The sequence below is a fragment of the Salvelinus fontinalis genome, chromosome 33, assembly GCF_029448725.1.
Source record: "Salvelinus fontinalis isolate EN_2023a chromosome 33, ASM2944872v1, whole genome shotgun sequence".
Taxonomy (NCBI): Eukaryota; Metazoa; Chordata; class Actinopteri; order Salmoniformes; family Salmonidae; genus Salvelinus; species Salvelinus fontinalis.
This window is the reverse complement of record NC_074697.1, coordinates 46383861-46406490: the sequence shown is the minus strand read 5'-3', so window position 1 is coordinate 46406490 and position 22630 is coordinate 46383861. Positions and strand designations below refer to the sequence as shown.

At 42.5% G+C, this 22630-nt stretch overlaps 1 protein-coding gene across 3 annotated transcripts in view; it reads right to left on the bottom strand.

The window, feature by feature from the left end:
* LOC129832392 (protein phosphatase 1 regulatory subunit 37-like) overlaps window positions 1-22382 on the bottom strand; it is a 62536-nt gene extending 40154 nt beyond the window's left edge. For 2 of the 3 annotated variants that reach the window (XR_008755932.1, XM_055896414.1), the window contains exon 1: window positions 20428-22381. Coding sequence is in view for 2 of the 3 variants with exons in the window: in XM_055896414.1 (XP_055752389.1) it covers window positions 20428-21148 (721 nt within the window). In the remaining variant the exon portion in view is untranslated. Of the gene's footprint in view, window positions 1-20427 lie in introns of all 3 variants that reach the window. The other variant, XM_055896415.1, reaches the window with a different exon arrangement.
* Window positions 22383-22630: the final 248 nt, after the last annotated feature.

Genomic DNA, 22630 nt, shown 5'->3' with positions numbered 1-22630 from the left:
TGACTCAAGACATTTGAATTGTCATTTATATTTAATTTGTAACATTTTCTAAAAACATATTTCCACTTTGACATTATGGGGTATTGTGTAGGCCAGTGACAAAACCAAATCACAACTTAATCCATTTAAAATTCAGGCTATAACACAACAAAAATGTGGAAAAAGTCAAGGGGTGTGAATACTTTCTGAAGGCACTGTACACCATCAGAGACATTGCACCATCACTACACTGTCTATCCTGCAACACACTGTAGGCCTATATGGCAGTGTACAGAGGTGAATGAGAGAAACCGGATAGGGGAACGAGGCAGGGTGGGAGTAATGAAAAACGGTATTGGCCACTGCATCACGGAGAGGACAGGACTGAACGAGAGTCAGTGAGGCAGGTAAGGTAGAAAGAGATGATTGGGAAGGAAGGAACAAAGGACGGGAGTAAAGAAAAGACATGGATGGAGATCGAAAACTCTGACAGCACTGCTGACAGCACAGAACTCAGCGGGAGAAAAACAGGGGGGAGGAGCGAGCCAAAAGGTGGAAGGAGAACAAAGAGGGTAAGCAGATATGTAGCAGATATGTGGCAGTGAGACAGGGGTGAAGAATGGAGGGAACAGGCAGGCCACTGAGAAAGAGGAGCGTAGAAGAAAAAGGCAATGCACTGAGGGTGCGGCATAGAATTAGCCTAGTAAGTGTTAGACACTTGGCCCTGCTCCCTTTGCACTAGCTAGCCAGGTTGGTAGCACTAGAACGAAAGCACAGGCCAAAAGGGAGTACAGTCTCCTAAGATTTTTTTGTAAAAAAGATGAGTCTTCAACAAGTGCGGGAAAATTTGGCTTGACATTTGAAGAAGCCATTGACAAACAATTAGAAGCCATTAAAGTGAGCCCTGGTGAAAGAGGCAGAACCTGCTCGCTTCTCCTGGGGCCTGAACGGAGAGGAGCAATCCCTATTGAGTTACTGGTCTGGGTAGGGCAGCAGGGAAGGGGCCAGTCTAAATACAATGCTCTGGGCCAGTCTATGTGGGCATTTTATATTGTGCAGTAGTTGTTATCTACTCAGAAACCTACACCGCCTTCGTAAAGAATTCATACCCCTTGACTTATTCCACATTCATTCTGTTACAGCCTGAATTTAAAATGGAATAAACTGATTATCTTACTCACCCATCTACACACAATGCCTCATAATGACAAAGTGAAATCATGTATATATATATTTTTTTTAAGTATTCACAACCCTGAGTCAATGCGTTAAAAACACCTTTGGCAGCGACTACAGCTGTGAGTCTTTCTGGGCAAGTCTAAGAGCTTTGCACACCTGAATTGTACAATATTTGTACATTATTCTTTTAAATATTCTTCAAGCTCTGTTAATCTGGTTGTAGATCATTGCCAGACAGCCATTAAGTCTTGCCATAGATGTAGGTCAAAACTAACTTGGTCACTCAGGAACATTCACTGTCTTCTTGGTAAGCAACTCCAGTGTAGATTTGGCTTTGTGTTTTAGGTTACTGTCCTACTGAAAGGTTCATTTGTCCCCCAGTGTCTGTTGGAAATCAGACAAAGAGGTTTTCCTCTAGGATTTTGCCTACGCTTAGCTCCATAAAATGTTTTATGGTCCATGCCAATGATAAGCATACCCATAACATGATGCAGCCACCACCATGTTTGACAATATGAAGAGTGGTACTCAGTGTTGTGTTTGCACCAAACCCAACACGTCGTATTCAGGACAAAAAAATAATTGCTTTGCCACATTTTTAGCAGTTTTACTTTAGTTCCTTCTTCCAAACAGGGATGCATGTTTTGGAATATTTGTATTCTGTACAGGCATCCTTCACACTCTGTCATTTAGGTTAGTGTAGTGGAGTAACTACTATGTTGTTGATCCATACTCAGTTTTCTCCAATCACAGCCTGGGGCGGCAGGTAATCTAGTGGTTAGAGCGTTGGACTATTAACCGAAAGGTTGCAAGATCAAATCCCTGAGCTGACAAGGTAAACATCTGTCGTTCTGCCCCTGAACAAGGCGGTTAACCCACTGTTCCTAGGCCGTCATTGAAAATAAGAATTTGTTGTTAACTGACTAGTTAAATAAAGGGGGGGGGGGGGGGGGGGGGGGGTTTACCATTGGCCTCATTGGTGAAATCCCTCAGTGGTTTCCTTTCTCTCTGGCAACGGAGTTAGGAAGGACACCTGTATCTTTGGATGGTGTATCAATACACCCATTCACTACAAAGTGTAATTAATAACTTCACCATTCTCAAAGGGATATTCAATGTCTGCTTTGTTTTATTTTTACCCAGCTATCAAAAGGTGCCCATCTTTGCGAGGCATCGGAAAACCTCCCTGGTCTTTGTGGTTGAATCTGTGCTTGAAATCCACTGCTCAGCTGAGGGACCTTACAGATAATTGTTTGTGTGGGGTACAGAGATGAGGTAGTCAATCAAAAATCTTGAGTGAAACCATGCAACTTTTTATGTGACTTGTTATACTACTTTTTGCTGAACATATTTAGGCTTGCCATAAGGGGATGAATACTTATCAACTCAAGACATTTCAGCTTTTCATTTTTTATTAAAATTAAAAAAAAAAAAAAAAAAACATAATTCCACTTTGACATTATGGGGTATTGTGTGTAGACCAGTGACAAAATCTCAATTTAATCCATTTTAAATTCAGGCTGTAACAAAATGTGGAAAAAGTCAAGGAGTGTGTATACTTTTTGAAGGCACTGTAACGGTCATTTAAATCAGTCTAAACAAATCTGACCTTTAAGCTGACAGGAATGCCTCCTTTTTACCTCTAGATACAGTCTACATTGTGCCACGAGAGATTCTGGTTCGAGTCAAGGCTCTGTCACAGCCGGCCGCGACTGGGAGACCCATGGGGTTAAGGGAGGGTTCGGCCGGCAAGGATGTCCTTGTCCCATCGTGCACAAAAACAAACAAAAATCCATGGCGGACGGGGCGCAGTGCACGCTGACACAGTCGTCAGGTGCACGGTGTTTCCTCCGACACATTGGTGCGGCTGGCTTCCGAGTTAAGTGGGCACTGTGTCAAGAAGCAGTGCGGCTTGGTTGGGTTGTGTTTCGGAGGACGCACAGCTCTCGACCTTCGCCTCTCCCGACTCCGTACGTGAGTTGCAGCGATTTATTTTTAATTTTTAAACAGCCTACAGTTCCCGATTGAATATTATACGTAGTATTAGGTGTACGTTTACGCTACTACCGCTTTGGAGGGGTTTACTATGCACAGCCAATGCAAAACAAGCTAGATGCAACCTTCTAAATGAATCCAGGTGCAGTCTGACACGCATGGAGAAGTTGTCAATCTCCCTCCGTTCCTCCTCTCTTGTTGACACGGAACAAAGTGCAAACACACACTCACCAACGGTGCCGTGCATTTTCCCTTCGCCACATTGACTGGGAGGAGCAGAGAGCAGAGTGTGGAGACACTTATCAGTGCTGATGGGGGACTGTCTGGGTTAGAGAGGGAAAGCAGTCGGTGCCATAGAATTTGATTGAGTAGATTAAAAGCAAACGTTCTGTGGTAGGGTGGACCGGCTGTGTCCATGTTTAAACGTTTGTTCATCAACACCTGTTAGAATTCTGTGCCGAGTCTCAGTTTTTGACATGTGGAGCAATGCTTTTCTATTGCGTGGACAGTGACATCTCCTGTAGATTTTAGAGCCATGTCCATTGTACTCATTCCAACTCTATGCTGGGCACAGTGTATGTGAAGGGACTGGGACCAGGTGTCCCACCCTGTCTGCACTAGCTAGAGCATCCAAGTCATCTGCGGACCGCATGTAGGACTGGGACTTCAGAGGATAGGGTTGTCTTCACTTCAAAACGGGAGGGAGAAGAAAGGAGGAGAGAGAGTGGAGGCACGACTGAATGCTGCTTTGAAGATAACAGCATATTACTTCTGACGTGCTATGGTAAATAATCTCTTCTGAAAGATAACTATGATCTCGGTTGTCAATTAAAATTACCGTTCTGCAATGACCGACAAATTAGCATGGAAGAGAAAGCATGAATGTTTGACTGACTTATAGTCAGGGCACAATGGAAAGTGAAAGTCACCTGAGCTAATCATTTGTGGCTGAAGGGTGAACACTGATGGTGACTCAGGGTGTTGATGACATGGTGAGATTGAGACATGCTGGGCCATGCCAATAGACATGGTGGTCTAACGATCAGGGTTGACAAAGGATGAAAAGGAGACGAGGAGAGAGAGTAGAGCTAGGCACACCTGATGAGGAACTGCACTTGTCACTGAGAAAATCCATGCAACACTGCTGCATGCAACATCACAGGTTCTTTAAAAGACACTCCATTTCATTCTGTGACCTGTATCGATCAGCCCCCACATTGAGGGGACAAGGAGGAATAGAAATGGCAAAGCAGCCATTTTGTAAAGTTGAGAGGTCACCAGGACTGGGCGTAGGGTTCAGATGGAATAGACAGGAGCACTGGGCCTGGTGAAACAGTCAGTCAGCCAGCCAGCAGTCACAGGCCACTGACTGTGTGGAATGAGGGGAGCCCTTTGGACGAGCCTCCAGGAGGGACGAGGCCGGGACTGGAACTGACGCCTACTTAACTAAGTGTTAAGACAGTTGTAAATAGCGCCCTGCTCCCCGGTCCTCATCCCTGCCATTTCACACCACCATGCTGCACAGGGTGGCAGCAGCATCATTCACACATGACAGCTGACGCTGGTCACAGGGGGAGAGGAACGCATGGTCCATGCCAGAGAACAACCTATGCTACAGGTCAGAGCCATACTGATAGTGCCCTGGATGGATGCCTGCTAGGTAGGACTGTCCACGTCAAAATCTTGGTTGACCTAGTTGTCTGTTCTTTCACCCCCCCCCCCCCCCCCCCCCCCCCCCCCCCCCCCCTATTTAGACACACCCTGTTTTTTTAATAAAAACAACTATATGTAGGCTACTGAGCTTGTTTGATGCATTAACTTCTTATGTCTGCAGGGGCAGTATTAAGTAGCACAGAGTTGCCCAGAGTAAACGGTCTGCTCCTCAGTCATAGTTGCTAATATATGCATATTATTATTAGTATTGGATAGAAAACACTCTGAAGTTTCTAAAACTGTTTGAATTATGTCTGCAAGTATAACAGAACTCATATGGCAGGCAAAAACCTGAGAAAAAATCCAAACAGGAAGTAGAAATTCTGCGTCTGGTCGATTCTCAACCAAGATCCCATTGAAATCACAGCGAGATATGGATGAGTATGCACTTCCTACGGCGTCCACTAGATGTCAACAGTCTGTAGAACCTTGTCTGATGCCTCTACTGTGAAGGGGGGCCGAATGAGAGGGGAATTAGTCAGGTCTGCCATGACCTGACCATGCTTTGACCATGCGCGTTCACATGAGAGGGAGCTCTGTTCCATCGTTCATCTGAAGTCAATGTAATTCTCCGGTTGGAACGTTATTCAAGATTTATGTTAAAAACATTATAAAGATTGATTCAATACATCGTTTGACATGTTTCTACGGACTGTTACGGAACCTTTGGACATTTCGTCAGGTTTTAGTGAACACGCTTCCCTGACGTTGGATTTGTTTACCAAACACGCTACAAAAATAGCTATTTGGACATAAATGGACATTACCGAAAAAAAAGAATTTCTTGTGGAAGTGAGAGTCCTGGGAGTGCATTCCAACGAAGATCAGCAAAGGTCAGTGAAGATTTATAATGCTTTTTATGAGTTTTGCACAATTTGGCGGGTAACTGTATGGCTTGCTTTTGTGGCTGAACACTGTCTTCAGATTATTGAATATTGTGTTTTGCCGTAAAGCTTTTTGAAATCTGACACAGCAGTTCCATTAAGAACAAGTTTATCTTTAATTCTACGTAAAACATGTAGCTTTCAAAGTTTATGATGCCCTCAATCTCACACAAATTATCAATGAACCTACCAGGTACCACCCCAATTCTGTAAACACGGGTACCCTCATAGATATCATCCTAACAAACTTGCCCTCCAAATACACCTCTGCTGTTTTCAACCAAGATCTCAGCGATCACTGCCTCATTGCCTGCATCCGTAATGGGTCAGCGGTCAAACAACCTCCACTCATCACTGTCAAACGCTCCCTGAAACACTTCAGCGAGCAGGCCTTCCTAATCGACCTGGCCGGGATATCCTGGAAGGATATTGATCTCATCCCGTCAGTAGAGGATGCCTGGTCATTTTTTAAAAATGCCTTCCTCACCATCTTGAATAAGCATGCCCCATTCAAGAAATATAGAACCAGGAACAGATATAGCCCTTGGTTCTCTCCTGACCTGACTGCCCTTAACCATCAGAAAAACATCCTATGGCGTTCTGCATTAGCATCGAACAGCCCCCGTGATATGCAACTTTTCAGGGAAGCCAGAAACCAATATACACAGGCAGTTAGAACAGCCAAGGCTAGCTTTTTCAAGCAGAAATTTGCTTCCTGCAACACAAATTCAAAAAAGTTCTGGGACACCGTAAAGTCCATGGAGAATAAGAACACCTCCTCCCAGCTTCCAACCGCTCTGAAGATAGGAAACACTGTCACCACCGACAAATCCACTATAATTGAGAATTTCAATAAGCATTTTTCTACGGCTGGCCATGCTTTCCACCTGGCTACCCCTACCCCGGACAACAGCACTGCCCTCCCCTCTGCTACTCGCCCAAGCCTTCCCCATTTCTCTTTCTCCCAAATACAGTCAGCTGATGTTCTTAATGAGCTGCAAAATCTGGACCCTTACAAATCAGCCGGGCTAGATAATCTGGACCCTTTCTTTCTAAAACTATCTGCTGAAATTGTGTCCACCCCTATTACTAGCCTCTTCAACCTCTCTTTCGTGTCGTCTGAGATCCCCAAAGATTGGAAAGCAGCTGCGGTTATCCCCCTCTTCAAAGGGGGGGACACCCTTGACCCTAACTGCTACAGACCTATATCTATCCTACCCTGCCTTTCTAAGGTCTTCGAAAGCCAAGTCAACAAACAGATTACCGACCATTTCGAATCACACCACACCTTCTCCGCTATGCAATCTGGTTTCAGAGCTGGTCATGGGTGCACCTCAGCCACGCTCAAGGTCATAAACGATATCGTAACCGCCATCGATAGGAAACAATACTGTGCAGCCGTATTCATTGACCTGGCCAAGGCTTTTGACTCTGTCAATCACCACATCCTCATTGGCAGACTCGACAGCCTTGGTTTCTCTAATGATTGCCTCGCCTGGTTCACCAACTACTTCTCTGATAGAGTTCAGTGTGTCAAATCGGAGGGTCTGTTGTCCGGGCCTCTGGCAGTCTCTATGGGGGTGCCACAGGGTTCAATTCTTGGACCGACTCTCTTCTCTGTTTACATCAATGATGTCGCTCTTGCTGCTGGTGATTCTCTGATCCACCTCTACGCAGACGACACTATTCTGTATACTTCTGGCCCTTCTTTTGACACTGTGTTAACAACCCTCCAGGCGAGCTTCAATGCCATACAACTCTCCTTCCGTGGCCTCCAACTGCTCTTAAATACAAGTAAAACCAAATGCATGCTCTTCAACCGATCGCTGCCTGCTCCTGCCCGCCTGTCCAACATCACTACTTTGGACGGCTCTGACTTAGAATATGTGGACAACTACAAATACCTAGGTGTCTGGTTAGACTGTAAACTCTCCTTCCAGACCCACATCAAACATCTCCAATCCAAAGTCAAATCTAGAATTGGCTTCCTATTCCGCAACAAAGCATCCTTTACTCATGCTGCCAAACATACCCTTGTAAAACTGACCATCCTACCAATCCTCGACTTCGGTGATGTCATTTACAAAATAGCCTCCAAAACCCTACTCAATAAATTGGATGCAGTCTATCACAGTGCCATCCGTTTTGTCACCAAAGCCCCATATACTACCCACCACTGCGACCTGTACACTCTCGTTGGCTGGCCCTCGCTTCATACTCGTCGCCAAACCCACTGGTTCCAGGTCATCTACAAGACCCTGCTAGGTAAAGTCCCCCCTTATCTCAGCTCGCTGGTCACCATAGCAGCACCTACCTGTAGCACGCGCTCCAGCAGGTATATCTCTCTAGTCACCCCCAAAACCAATTCTTCCTTTGGACGCCTCTCCTTCCAGTTCTCTGCTGCCAATGACTGGAACGAACTACAAAAATCTCTGAAACTGGAAACACCTATCTCCCTCACTAGCTTTAAGCACCAGCTGTCAGAGCAGCTCATAGATTACTGCACCTGTACATAACCCATCTACAATTTAGCCCAAACAACTACCTCTTTACCTACTGTATTCATTTATTTATTTTTGCTCCTTTGCACCCCATTATTTCTGTCTCTACTTTTCACTTTCTTCCAATGCAAACCAACCATTCCAGTGTTTTTTAGTTTTTATTTTACTTGCTGTGTTGTACTCACTTCGCCTCCATGGCCTTTTTATATTTTATTTATTTATACATATATTTGTTTGCCTTCACCTCCCTTATCTCACCTCACTTGCTCACATTGTATATAGACTTATTTTTTTTTCACTGTATTATTGACTATATGTTTGTTTTTACTCCATGTGTAACTATGTGTTGTTGTATGTGACGAACTGCTTTGCTTTATCTTGGCCAGGTCGCAATTGTAAATGAGAACGTGTTCTCAATTTGCCTACCTGGTTAAATAAAGGTTAAATAAAAATAAATAAAATAAATATTTCTGTTATTTGATGTGGCTCTCTGCAATTTCTCTGGATATTTTGGAGGCATTTCTGAACATGGCGCCAATGTAAACTGAGGTTTTTGGATATAAATATGAACTTAATCGAACAAGACATATATGTATTGTGTAACATGAAGTCCTATGAGTGTCATCTGATGAAGATCAAAGGTTAGTGATTAATTTTATCTCTATTTCTGCTTTTTGTGACTCCTCTCTTTGGCTGGAAAAATGGCAGAACTTTTCTGTGAGTTGGTGGTGACCTAACATAATCGTTTGTGGTGCTTTCGCTGAAAAGCCTATTTGAAATCGGAGACTTTGGTGCGATTAACAACAAGATTACCTTTAAAATGGTATAAGATACATGTATGTTTGAGGAATTTTAATTATGAGATTTCTGTTGTTTGAATTTGGCGCCCTGCACTTTCACTGGCTGTTGTCATATCATCCCGTTAACGGGATTGCAGCCATAAAAAGTTAAGCACACTGTGATTAATGAATGAAAACAAATGATTCAAGAGGGAGCCAGAGATCAATTAAAAAAACATGTTCATGAGCCTCTGCCGCTGCTGGCCTTCGCAGATTCTGCCGTTAAGCTCCTGAAGTTGCCGGTAATAGCCTAAACCAAGGTTCGGCAACCTTTTCCATTTGGAATAACAAGTTATTTGACCATTTTTACCGACCTGCATGCCAGTTAGGATTTTCATATGCACATTTTCATGGAAGAGTTCAATTTAATCAAAACATAGTCATACCTCAAAATCATCATGTGATTAATCACAATTATTTTATTGCCAACTATGTAAAAATGGCGTACATAATGCCAACAAAAACATTGTAGCCTGGAGGTACACAATATCCAGATAAAATAAATATCCTCTAAATCACATGGCTACACACTTGGCCTGTCTGCAAGGAACTATGCAACATTGTATCAATTATTAACTTGGGTCTGGGCTGACCCTTATTATATCTCAAACTCTAACTGCTCTTCTCCACTTGTTCTTTTGAACCATTATTGTAGTCAGACCCAAGAGTGGTTATTGAAAGAGAGCCTATTTGAAAAATGTTTCCAGCTATGTTGAGGAACTATTGTCATTCTCAATGGATGTAAAAACAAACTGTTTACTTGCTGTTAGAAGCTCCACAGTGGTGGTGAGTTAAGACAAATCAGAAATACTAATCAGATTCCCAAATGGGCACATTTGTAGGCCTACGTTTGCGGAGGGCAAGTAGCCTAGGCCTACTTTAAGCATAATCAGGTGCGCGTCCTCACTCAAGATTGACAGGAGCGCTACAAACAAAATACAATTAATCATTCGTAAATGACATTTAAAAAGCAAAACTTGTTCCTCACAAGTGTAACCTAGGTTGTGCGGTCCTCAAAAAACATGTCCACTCCAACAATGAGAACAGTAAAATAATAATAACAACATTGCAGTTTGGAAATTATGGGAATTAACGGTAAATGTACTACTGATACTGGTGAGCCATCGCAATTGATTAGTCCACTGAGACATGCGTGAGTCAGGTGTCAATCAGACAGGTATCTCGTGTGCCATAAAATAATGAAATATATATATATTTGCGACTGCTTGACTAAAAAAGACCAACAGCCTAGATGGGAGGAAATACAGGTGGATGGATAACTGAATCCATCTGAAACACATGCGCAAGTAGTTAAGCTATTTCACATAGTAGGAACTAGTGTTGGGTTTATACAGATGTTCATATCTCCATAGCATCCTCTCATTACGGGATTTACGGTATTACCGGCTTAGTACACAGCAGGGCACCAAAAAAACGGGCATCTATAACCAGAATGCTAACAAAATGAGCACAAGTAAGAGCGAAAATCCACAGAGGCTGCTAAATATTCTAACGGGTGCAAACGAAGAAAAAAATATATAATTTTCAAAGACAGGCAATCAAGCTCATAAAGTTACACATATATTAGGTAGGAGCTACCAAATACCATTTTAAGTGAGTATGGACATTTACAAGCGAATGTGAACAACAGCTATTGTGCTCATGAACAAAGTTGACGCATGCTTGTATGACGGAAGAACAGCACTGGCTCTGAAGCAGCATGTGTACACACTGGGTCTGTGTGCAGTCTGGAATCACTAGGACAACAGGCCTGCCTTCTCGAAGAATATGGGGGAGGAGCAGAAGGGCCGAGAACAAAGAGAGGGAAAAAAAACAAGCAAGGAAATCAATATACAGAATACTCATCCAAAGGGCTTTGACTTCTCAAACACAGCAAGGGCTAACACAATATGATGCCCCGTCACCTTATTCATTCAGCCACCGTGCTTCTACACCTGCATTGCTTGTTGTTTGGGGTTTCAGGCTGGGTTTCTGTACAGCACTTTGAGATATCAGCTGATGTAAGAAGGGCTATATAAATACATTTGATTTGACTTAGCTAGCAATTTAAACTTATGGGTTGCGTTAACGCAGAATTCTGTGTTCTTCTGCGCTTCAGTTGCACTTCTCCATTCGGATGAGAATTCAAACAGCATTCCATCAGCAGACAACATCTTCGGTACTTTTCTCGGTGTAGCTAGCATACATTTCTCCAGAAAAATGCAATATTAACTTTTAGCCAAACAACAGGAAATGTACACTAAACAAAAATATAAAATGCCACCAGTTCATAAATAAATCTGTAAATTGAAATACATTTATTACGCTCTAATCTATGGATTTCACACGACTGGGAATAGAGATATGCATCTGTTGGTCACAAATCTTCTTTTTTTTTTTTTTAAAGGCAAGGATCAGAAAACCAGTCAGTATCACCATTTTCTTCATGGAGTGCGACATCACTCCTCATAGAGTTGATCAGGCTGTTGATTGTGGCCTGTGGAACGTTGTCCCACTCCTATTCAATGGCTGTGCCAAGTTCCTGGATAGTGGCGGGACCGGGAACACCCAGAGCATCCATAACATGCTCAATGGGTGACATGGCTGGTGAGTAAGCAGGCCATAGACGAACTGGGACATTTTCATCTTCCAGGAATTGTGCACACATGGGGCCGTGCATTATTATGCTGAAACATGAGGTGATGGCGTCGGATGAATGGTACGACAATGGGCCTCAGGATCTTGTCACGGTATCTCGGTGCATTCAAATTGCCATTGATAAAATGCAATTGTGTTCGTTGTCCGTAGCTTATGCCTGTCCATACCATAACCCCACCCCCACGTGGCACTTTGTGCCGACATCAACAAACCGCTTGCCTACATGACGTCATACACGCTGTCTGCCATCTGCCCGGTACAGTTGAAACCAAGATGAATCCACGAAGAGCATACTTCTACAGCGTGCCAGTGACCATCGAAGGTAAGCATTTGCCCACTGAAGCCAGTTACAACACCGAACTTCAGTCATGTCAAGATCCTGGTGAGGATGACGAGCACGCAGATGAGCTTTCCTGAGACGGTTTCTGACAGTGTGGTCAGAAATTCTTCGGTTGTGCAAACCAACAGTTTCAACAGCTGTCTGGGTGGCTGGTCTCAGACGATCCCGCAGGTGAAGAAGCCAGAGATGGAGGTCCTGGGCTGGTGTGGTTAGATGCAGTCTGAGGTTGTGAGGCCGGTTGGACATACTGCCAAATTCCCTAAAACAATGTTGGAGGTGGCTTATGGTAGAGAAATTAATAGGGATGCACAATATATCAGTAAGCATATTGGAATCGGACGATATTAGCTAAAAGTGGCAACATTGGCATGTTTAGTTTAACGCAAAACCAATGTAAAAGCTGATGTGCATACCTATATAACATAGATAGATGACGTAATGACGGCACACAAAAAAACAGCATTACACGTGCAACACAGCATTCCTAACCTAGCGCACAATGTCTGCTGTGTGGATATATTTGTACATTTCAAAGGAAGATAACAAAAAGGCCATACGCAATGTTTGTGCTGCTATGATTTCCAGAAGGGAGAAAGTGAAATCTTTCAATACCACAAACCTAATTACTCATTTGAAAGTGCATCACCCCCAGACGTTGAGCGACTACTTAGAACAAAAGGGGAACTAAGTGCACCCTTCCAACAACTAAACAAGTTAACTTCTTATGGCTTGGGGGCAGTATTTCGACATCTGGATGAGAAGCGTGCCCAAAGTAAACTGCCTGTTACTCAGGCCCAGAAGCTAGGATATGCATATAATTGGTAGATTTGGATACAAAACTCAAAAGTTTCCAAAACTGTTAAAATAATGTCTGAGTATAACATAACTGATATGGCAGGCGAAAACCTGAGGAAAATCCATCCAGGAAGTGGGATTCTTTTGATGTGGGTATTTTCAATTGAATGCCTATAGAGTATCTAATGGGTTAGGACCCAGATTGCAGTTACTATGGCTTCCACTAGATGTCAACAGTCTTTAGACTGTGTTTCAGGCTTGTTTTCTGAAAAATGAAGAAGAATGAGACCTTTCTCTCAGTGGACTGTAGAATCATGCAGTGCTGGTTTCGTTGTTTTTCCTTTCTATTGAATACGCTATTGTCCGGTTGAAATATTAGCGATTATTTAGACAATTGACAACCTGAGGATTAATTATGAATATCGTTTGACATGTTTCGACGAACTTTACCGGTACTATTAGGATTAGAGGTCGACCGATTAATCGGAACGGCCGATTAATTAGGGCCGATTTCACGTTTTCATAAGAATCAGAAATCGTTAATTTTGGATGCCGATTTTGCCGCATTTCTTTTTGTTTTACACCTTTATTTAACTAGCCAAGTCAGTTAAGAACACATTCTTATTTTCAATGACGGCCTAGGAACGGTGGGTTAACTGCCTTGTTCAGGGGCAGAACGACAGATTTTTACCTTGTCAGCTCAGGGATTCAATCTTGCAACCTTACGGTTAACTAGTCCAACGCTCTAACCACCTGCCTCACGAGGTGCCTGCCTGTTACGAGAATGCAGTAAGAAGCCAAGGTAAGTTGCTAGCTAGCATTAAACTTATCTTAAAAAAAACAATCAATCAATCATAATCACTAGTTAACTACACATGGTTGATAATATTACTAGTTTATCTAGCGTGTCCTGCGTTGCATATAATCGATGCTGTGCGCATTCGCGAAAAAGGACTGTCGTTGCTCCAACGTATACCTAACCATAAACATCAACGCCTTTCTAATAATCAATACACAGAAGTATATATTTTTAAACCTGCATATTTAGCTAAAATAAATCCAGGTTAGCAGGCAATATTAACCAGGTGAAATTGTGTCACTTCTCTTGCGTTCATTGCACGCAGAGTCAGGGTATATGCAACAGTTTGGGCCGCCTGGCTCATTGCGAACTAATTTGCCAGAATTTCACGTAATTATGACATAACATTGAAGGTTGTGCAATGTAACAGGAATATTTAGACTTAAGGATGCCACCCGTTAGATAAAATACGGACCGGTTCCGTATTTCACTGAAAGAATAAACGTTTTGATTGAAGCAACAAAACCAAAAAAGTTGGCTTTCAATATAAAAATGTCACCCGTCAATAAACAGCTGGACTCACATGCTCCCGCTTTCTCCCGTTGTGCTATTTTACAAACAATAGCGTGACTGGGCTCAACTGTTCTGGAGAACTACAGTAAGCTTCATAATGCAAAGATGTGACAGATGAAATTAACGTGATCTGCTTTATCTTCTAACGTATTGCACCCCCCCCCCTTGTCCCCCTGGACCACGTCTGGCCCCACTCACTCAGGGACACACATGACTGTGAGAAAGAAACAAGCACACAATGTCCAGGCCTGGCTGTCTAGAAGAAACCAGCACAACCACAATGGCACCTCAGGCCCCCCTCCAACTTTCTACCTCCTGAAAAGTCAGCAGGCCTGGATTTGGTAACGATGTCGATCCAGCAACAGCGGGGCATCAAGTGCTCTAGAACCACATTGAACGTCATTATGAAACAATGCTAATTTAGAGCTAGCCTGCTTGTCAATAAAAAATTTTTTATTTTTTTTATTTATTTATTTAACCTTTATTTAACCAGGTAGGCAAATTGAGAACACGTTCTCATTTACAATTGCGACCTGGCCAAGATAAAGCAAAGCAGTTCGACACATACAACAACACATAGTTACACATGGAGTAAAACAAACATATAGTCAATAATACAGTGAAAAAAAAAAAACGTTTATATACAATGTGAGCAAGTGAGGTGAGATAAGGGAGGTGAAGGCAAACAAATATATGTATAAATAAATAAAAATATAAAAGGCCATGGAGGCGAAGTGAGTACAACACAGCAAGTCAAATAGAAACTAAAAAAACACTGGAATGGTTGGTTTGCAGTGGAAGAAAGTGCAATAATTAACAGAGGTCACTTAGCAGAGAGGCTAACACAGGGGAAATGGACACATTTCTGTTTCTCACTGCCCAAATGGAACAATTTCACCTTTAGATGCAGGCACTGTTGCATTTTACACCAATGTAATATTGTAATATGTTAACATCTGTGTATAAGTGAATTAACCTGTCAATTAACCTGTCATCATAACAGGTCATAAGGACCATCTACTCCTGAGGAAGCAAGATAAATATTTTCTTCCATCTTAGTGACGTGTTAATCTGTAATTAATTGTGGCGGCAGGTAGTAACCTCAAGGTTGCTAGATCGAATCCCCGAGCTGTCAAGGTAAAAATCTGTCGTTCCGCCCCTGAATGCAGTTCACCCACTGTTCCTAGGCCGTCATTGTAAATAAGAATATGTTCTTATCATCTGCCTTGCCTAGTTAAATAAAAGGTTAATTTAAAAAAACATTTCAATTTCAAGACAGCTTCACTGTAACTGTGATGCCACTGAACAGCAACACAGTAGCTGAGGCATTGTCAGGCAAAGAAGGATTGTAATATCATGGGCTAAAAACAGCATGACTGAACTGGCTCTCCACAGGGCCGTCTATTTATAAGTGAGCAGGCATTTTGTGATGAGCGTCGGTCAGCCCTGTTTAAAACAGATAAGAGGGGTGGTAGGTGTTTTATGTGGGAAGCTAGCCATCCCTCAGGCAAAAATTGTGCTTCAATAGCCTACAGTTTCCAAAAGAGAAAAATGATTTAAGACGGATGTGGCTGAAGAACAGTTTTTAGTACAAAAACAAGGTTGTCATCCTAAACGCCGCAAACTCCTAGAGGCATGTTGTTTTCATAAGTGGAGCAGAGCAGCTCCCCCCTGTAAACACACGGGTCAAAATGGTGGCCTCTGACTGCACTGGCTGCAGTCCCATGGTCCGTGACTAAAGTTCAGACAGACACACAGTTAAGGGGCAGGGTTCATGTCATGACCCCAAACTACAGGGGCAGAGCAGGACAGACACAGCACAAACAGTACACAAACGCACTACAAACTGCAGCCAAGAAAAAGTGTTGGCCTAGGCTAAACAACCAAGAGTTAAGCCTCTCAGGTCCAACTTTGGTCCAAAGGTACATCATTACTGGTGCCAATTTCCAAGTAGGCCTTTGTGTTGACATGAGATCACATGTAGGCTATGCAGCTTTCTACATTTTATTAATGGTTTCACTTATATTCATAACAAAATGCAGTGTAGCTTAGATAAGAAATTCACAATTATTTTTTTTGAGATGTAGCTTATTTGTTTACAAAAGCCGAAAATTTACAATTGTCAACTAATCTAATTTGTTTATGTCTATAGAAGAACCAACAACAGCCCACATGCTTCTTGCATAATGTAAGGCAGTGGTCCCCAACCAGAGTTACTAGGACCCCTGGGGGTACTTGGCCTATCCACAGGGGGTAGTTTAGAATATTAATGAGACTGTAGGCTTACTGATAAAATGCACATGAGGGGGTACTTCCGGGGGACTCCAGGCAGAGCAAAATTCCGTTGATGGTACAGTAACCGAAAAAAGGTTGGGAACCACTGACGTAAGGAGTCGGCACATGAGTTTCCCATGTAAGCCCGAGAGAAGGAGAAAGGAGGGATGAGAGAGGGAAAGGGGAAGAATGAAAGAGGGAAGGAGAGGGAAAGGGAGGGGGGGAATAAGGAGGGAGGAGAGGAAGCAAAGCTGCTAAGAGTCACACTGGGAAGTTCAGGAATCTGAGGAAATGATGCAACATGTGCCCCGCCAGAACTGAAGGGAAGGGACAAGCTCTACAAAACAAAGAGGCTAGGACTCCTTGTACAATCTCACTGCAGGGTGACAAACAAACACTATGTAGGGAGTAGAGTCATCTATCAATTTGTTCAGACTAAAATTCACCTTTAATGTTAACAAGGCTCTACAAAACTGAGTGGATCTGTACTTCAGTGGCAAACCGCATAGTGATCCATCCACATCTGCAATGCTTTGAACTAGCGAAGCATCGCAGAAACTAAACAGACACAACCATGAGACTGTTACCCTAGTGGCCACGTAAACTGTGACCATTCTGAACATGTCAGCGTGTAAGACAACAAGGAAAGGCTATATAACTGCATGACTTGTAGCTACGTTTACAACTAGGCCTAAACCATTATGGAAATAACAGCCTAGGGTTTAGTCTAACACTGAGTAGCATCCCATCGCTGGGTCTGGTGGAGAGAGCAGCACCAAGCACCTGTTTGAGGCCAGTTTTGTTCCTCTTGATGGCTAAGATGAGGTTTGGGCTGTGAAGAGCTGATCCTAGACCAGCGAGTCAAGGAAGTATCCAGGCCGGATCCATTGTGGCGATGATGAGTTCAAGTGAACCATGAAGAGGCTTGGGGGCGGGGATGGAGATACATTTCATTTCCTGGGCCTCAGCTCAGTCACTGCCTATCACACCCGCTTAGACACACTTCTCCATGAGTGAACATCACCCAGAGAAAAACTGCTAAATAGGACACAGAGAGAGAGAGAGAGATCTGGGCTAGGCCTACTCCTTCATGAAATAGCAATGAAGAGGATGGAAAGACAAAGACAGACAAGGATACTGGATGGGGATTGAGCCCAATGCAGGCTTGTTACGAATACTAGGCCTATGCCTCAAACTTCCTGGGATGTCTAGATCTGGATGTTTCAGATGGTGGAAATTGAAATAATGAACGTGTTGAGGGAGTAAAACATCAGTATATAACATCACTCAATCTTCTGCAGAACCCTTCAACAGCATGACTGATTCACTTACAATAGATGGGTTATCATCATGATTAAAGCCATTTAACATTGGCCTGAGTTTTATCTACCATTTAGGGCTGGGCGGTATACCGTATTTGACTATATACTGGCATTGATGCACGAACCGGTTTGAGATTTTACTTGATCTATAACTGCATTTCAAAGTTTGGTCTGTTAAATGTGATATGAAACTCTGGTGTATACAATGTCAGTTTTTATAGTTTACTCTATTTCCTACTTAAGTCATCTCTCCTCCTTTCCTGCATGCCGCTAACCACACCAAGCCCTGCCCCGTCACTCAAGGAGAGAGCAGTTGCTCGACCACAGTGTCACGAGCACGTTCTTGTCGTTCACTTTGCATGGTCAGATGGATGCAGCAATGTTGGTGACATTCTGCTTTCCACAAGCGTTCTATACACAAACTAATAGTGTATCTTATTCTCTGTAAACTATCTGCTAGTTTGTCTTTTCTTAGCAAAGTGTTGCTAAAATAATTTGTGTTAGCCGCTAATGCTAATCACTAGTTAGTTGGCTAGCTAGCTTGCTAAAGGTACCAAGGGTCAGAGCAAACACAGCTAACTAACACTGCCTGGTACCAGTGCTGGTGTCGGCCTAGATAAGCATGTTTGTGCAAGGCTATCTTATCTTAGAGAGTAATAGGCGAAACATTCATATGTTGGCTAGCTAGCTACATGAAGAAAGAAAACACGTAATGTAACATATAATTAGGTTCACCTGGAAACACTGACCAACACTTTGGTTCCTGTCAATAATTCCTCCCTGGTTTATTAATTCGTTGTCATGTCAAACAACAATGAATTCAAGGTGCTGACCACTACTCCAACTATAGAATTAGAATAATCATTATATTTCCATGATTCCAACAGTTCAATTAACTGGGCCTATATTTCATGATGTGTGGCAGTGTGGAAATGATAATAAAACTGCAGGAAACACAGAAATGGATGAAAATGCTGACAATTTTTTGTTTCGTTTTGAACAGTATAAAAATGGAGAAAGACCCATTGAAATCACTTAGAATGCATGTGCTGCCACCCTGGAGTCATGAATGACTCAAAGTATATTTAGAACTTCTATTATTAAAAAACGTCAAATACCATCATAAATATCATATCACAATATCGTTGACCTTTTGTCCTTATCCCCCAGCCCTACTACCATTTAGTCCTTCTTACAGTTGGCAGAGTAACTGACATGACTGATAGTATTAAATTGATAGAAATATAGGAATGTACTCACTGATCAAGATAACGGTCATATCGCTACCCTAGATGGCAGAACGTTATCTTGAATCATGTGATATCCCTGGCACCCTCCCTCTCCGGCCACTGGACCTTTGAAACTTAAACTGATAACTTCTTGAAATCTCCCCACCTGACCCTCCTACGTTAAATAAACCTAGTCTGCAAGTGCTTGGGGTGCCTACAGGGAATGTTCAATAAAGAGAAACTGCAGAATCCTTAAAAGAATAAACACACAGGCATACAAATACTTGTGACAGAGTCCTACATGATTTGTTCTGTATGCAAAGCGGAAAAACAAAACTGAAAAACAAATTGTCCATTCAGAATTAGTACACCTCTACCCCCATAGCAGATGTAAGGAATATCACTATAAGCCACATACAACAACATAGGCTAATACTGAGATGTTTTCACTAAATAAACACTGCCCACTACTAAAACGTCATACCTTTAAGGAGTGCCTGGTCTGGATGACGACTAAGACATCTAAGGGAACTGACTTCATTTTGAGCTGGTGGAGAAACTCATGTGGAACCATTATCAAATGAATAAGAAAGAAAACAGGGATGACGCCAACTAGTGGGCCTTTTAGTCCTGAAGACATCAGTGACAAAAAAAAATGACCTGGGTGTTGAACTAGCTTTGGTCCCCACCTTGTATTCTGATGTGTCAAGACATTTGTGTAAGATGATTCAACTCTTCATTTTTACAAGGGGGTCTGACAAATTTATATAGGCCCTAGGTATTGCCTGGGGATGACATCGATATGAAATGTATAATGGTGTGATCGCATGTTGGGGTCCAATGGTCGCCATGGAAGGCAGAGAAGCAAGACCGAATGAAACAATCCAATAGGATTCACTATAGCGATACTACCATACCAGATATTTCATGGCAAAAAAGATTAGACTAAACTCTATGGCCCTATAAAAACCTACGTTGTCAAATTGTGGGTGCTATAGCTTGCAAAATAAACAAACGTGACTCTAGGTGACAACATAATGCTGTTTGTTTCTAACATTATGAGTGTTTTCATCAAGAAATTAAATTTGCGACAACCCTACAATCCAACACTAAAAGTGCAAAGTCTGGTGAGTGCAAAAAACCCTCTATTAGGGCAGGGACAACAGAAAGGTACTATGTGACAGAGTCCCTCTGCCAGTCAGGGAGTGCAAGAGCGCCAGTCTACACTGTGTAGCATCCCCAGCTTGATGTCTCAGCAAGGCTAAGGACACCATATAAACAAGGCCTAAAAATATATGAAAGGGTCACATCAGCAGATATTGCTTAGAAAATTTAGTGAGAAATTACCATGTCTCCAAGGGTCCTTGGGCTCCACTGCTCCAGAGACAATATCCTCATCTGAAGGAAAAGTCACCCTCTTGCCATTTTTGGGTTTATCATCCCCCTCATCCAGGGCTGGAGAGAGGGCCTCTCCTGTGGCAATGACAGGTGGCGAGTCCTCCTGTTCTGAGGGTTTATCAGGTTCCTTGTCCGTGACAACATCTGGGGTAGATGAATCTGGATTGGTACCGCTTGAGAATGTCTCCTCTGCAAGGGATGGTCCTTGGTCTGTAGGTTCTGACTCCAACATGCCACTTTCATCCAGGCTCAAATCCACACTAATGTCCATATCCCCACCATCATCCCCTTCCTCAATAGCAAACATGAGGGCCGATGGTGTTGTATCCTTGATACTCTCCTCTTGGTCTTGGTCGTCATTAGAAACGGCAAAGTCAGAACTGACTATTGCAGGGGTATCTGGGACGCTGTTGTTCTTATTCCCGTTCACTTCGTCGATTTCTAGTGTCTCTTTTGACCGGTGGTTGTCCTCCCCCCGCGGGTTGTCTGTGAGCCTGGCTAGAGAGGATGTGTCGGCGACCTCGGTGCCAATGCCTTGTTTGCACAAGTCTCCATCCATCAGTTCCGAAATCCGGGGTATGATCTCTTCCGAGTTATTGGTAGTATTGTCATCGACATTATTCTTCATTTTGACATTGCACAAATCTAGAGCTTGCTCCTCGATATTCATATTTTCATTTCCAGGAAGATAGTGTTGGCAATTGATCTAGCAATTTGACGGGATTCGAGAACTCTGCACTTGACACAAGGTTGATTTCAGTCTAGCCTTTGAATGTTGGTCTTTGATCCTAAAATAGCTAACAATTTGTAATAAGTACTTTCATCAAGAATGTTTACAACTTTGTTTTGACATGTCAACAACGACAATATAAAGTGCATTCTGAGTGATAAAAGTAATTGATTGACAAAACAGCTATTTGTGCTCACATGCACAACTGTTTCAAGATATCATTTCTTGACTGGTTTGATACGTGATGCGTGCCTGCAATTCAGAATATTTATAGCCTGAAATTGTAATTCAGAAAACCTTTGATAAATTGACCATATCACATGTCCAGCAACTGTAAATAGTTGTCAAATTATCAAGATCTAAAGGCAACACATGTCAAACGACTGTGACAGACAAATCCTAACCGAGAAATAACGTATTATCCTGGGACAGTAGCTAGTCTCAATCTAGTTTATACTTCTTTGGCTAGCTAATTTAATGCTAGGTAACCACGATAGATATCAATGAAGTGCATAGATAGCCGTTTTTAGTTACAGTATTCTCTATTTTGTTTGTCAGCACACTCTAAAAGTGGATGTGGAAGCTAGCTAACGTTATAACTATATTTTGGGTGACCATTTAACGTTACCTGGCTAACTAGCTAAAACTGTACAATCGCTCACGGTGCCTCCATTACGTTAGCAAAATACTATGTATTGTGCATTAAGCAAACTAGCTACCTAGCTAAAGTAGTTACCCAACAATGACACCTAGACCAGTTTAGTTTCATGCACCTTTCGGTAAACCCAAATACTTCGTTTTCGAGTTTATCATTCTATTTCTATTCTATTTTTTAAATAATTTCCTAATGTCGCTCGCGGTCTCACCGGAGCACCTCGCATCACAATCCCCGAATAGGCAAGGAAAAAACAAGCGTCATAGTCCGGAGCATGTTTCGATCGTGCCCCAAATTATTTAACTCTAGAGCAATACTCTCCTTTTTGATTGTTATTGTAAAACAAAGCCTTGCCGCTTATTGACGTTCCCCGAGAAGCGCTTGAATGTAAATATGCTGTTTTATCTCCTCGTCCTTGTGCTAGCTAACGTTAGCTTACTCAAGTCCAACAACTGTTTGTTGTCCCTACGTCATCGCAAATCCGTGGGCATGGGGGTGTTTCACTAGTTACCACAGCCACAAAGTCAAAATTGGTCTTAATTTAATATGGTTAGGTATAAAGCATGCAATCAGACTTGAAGAAGAGAAATTGTAGAAATGGGCGTGGTTTATTGCTTTGTGGCTGTGGTAACTAGTGACGCCCAGGGGCATGTTCAGTAGACGCAACGTAGCAGAACACTGCAAATAGAAATGTAATACATAGAACGGTCGTAGGTATGCTAATATGTTCGACACAGAACACTTCTAATTCATATCTTCTATTTCTA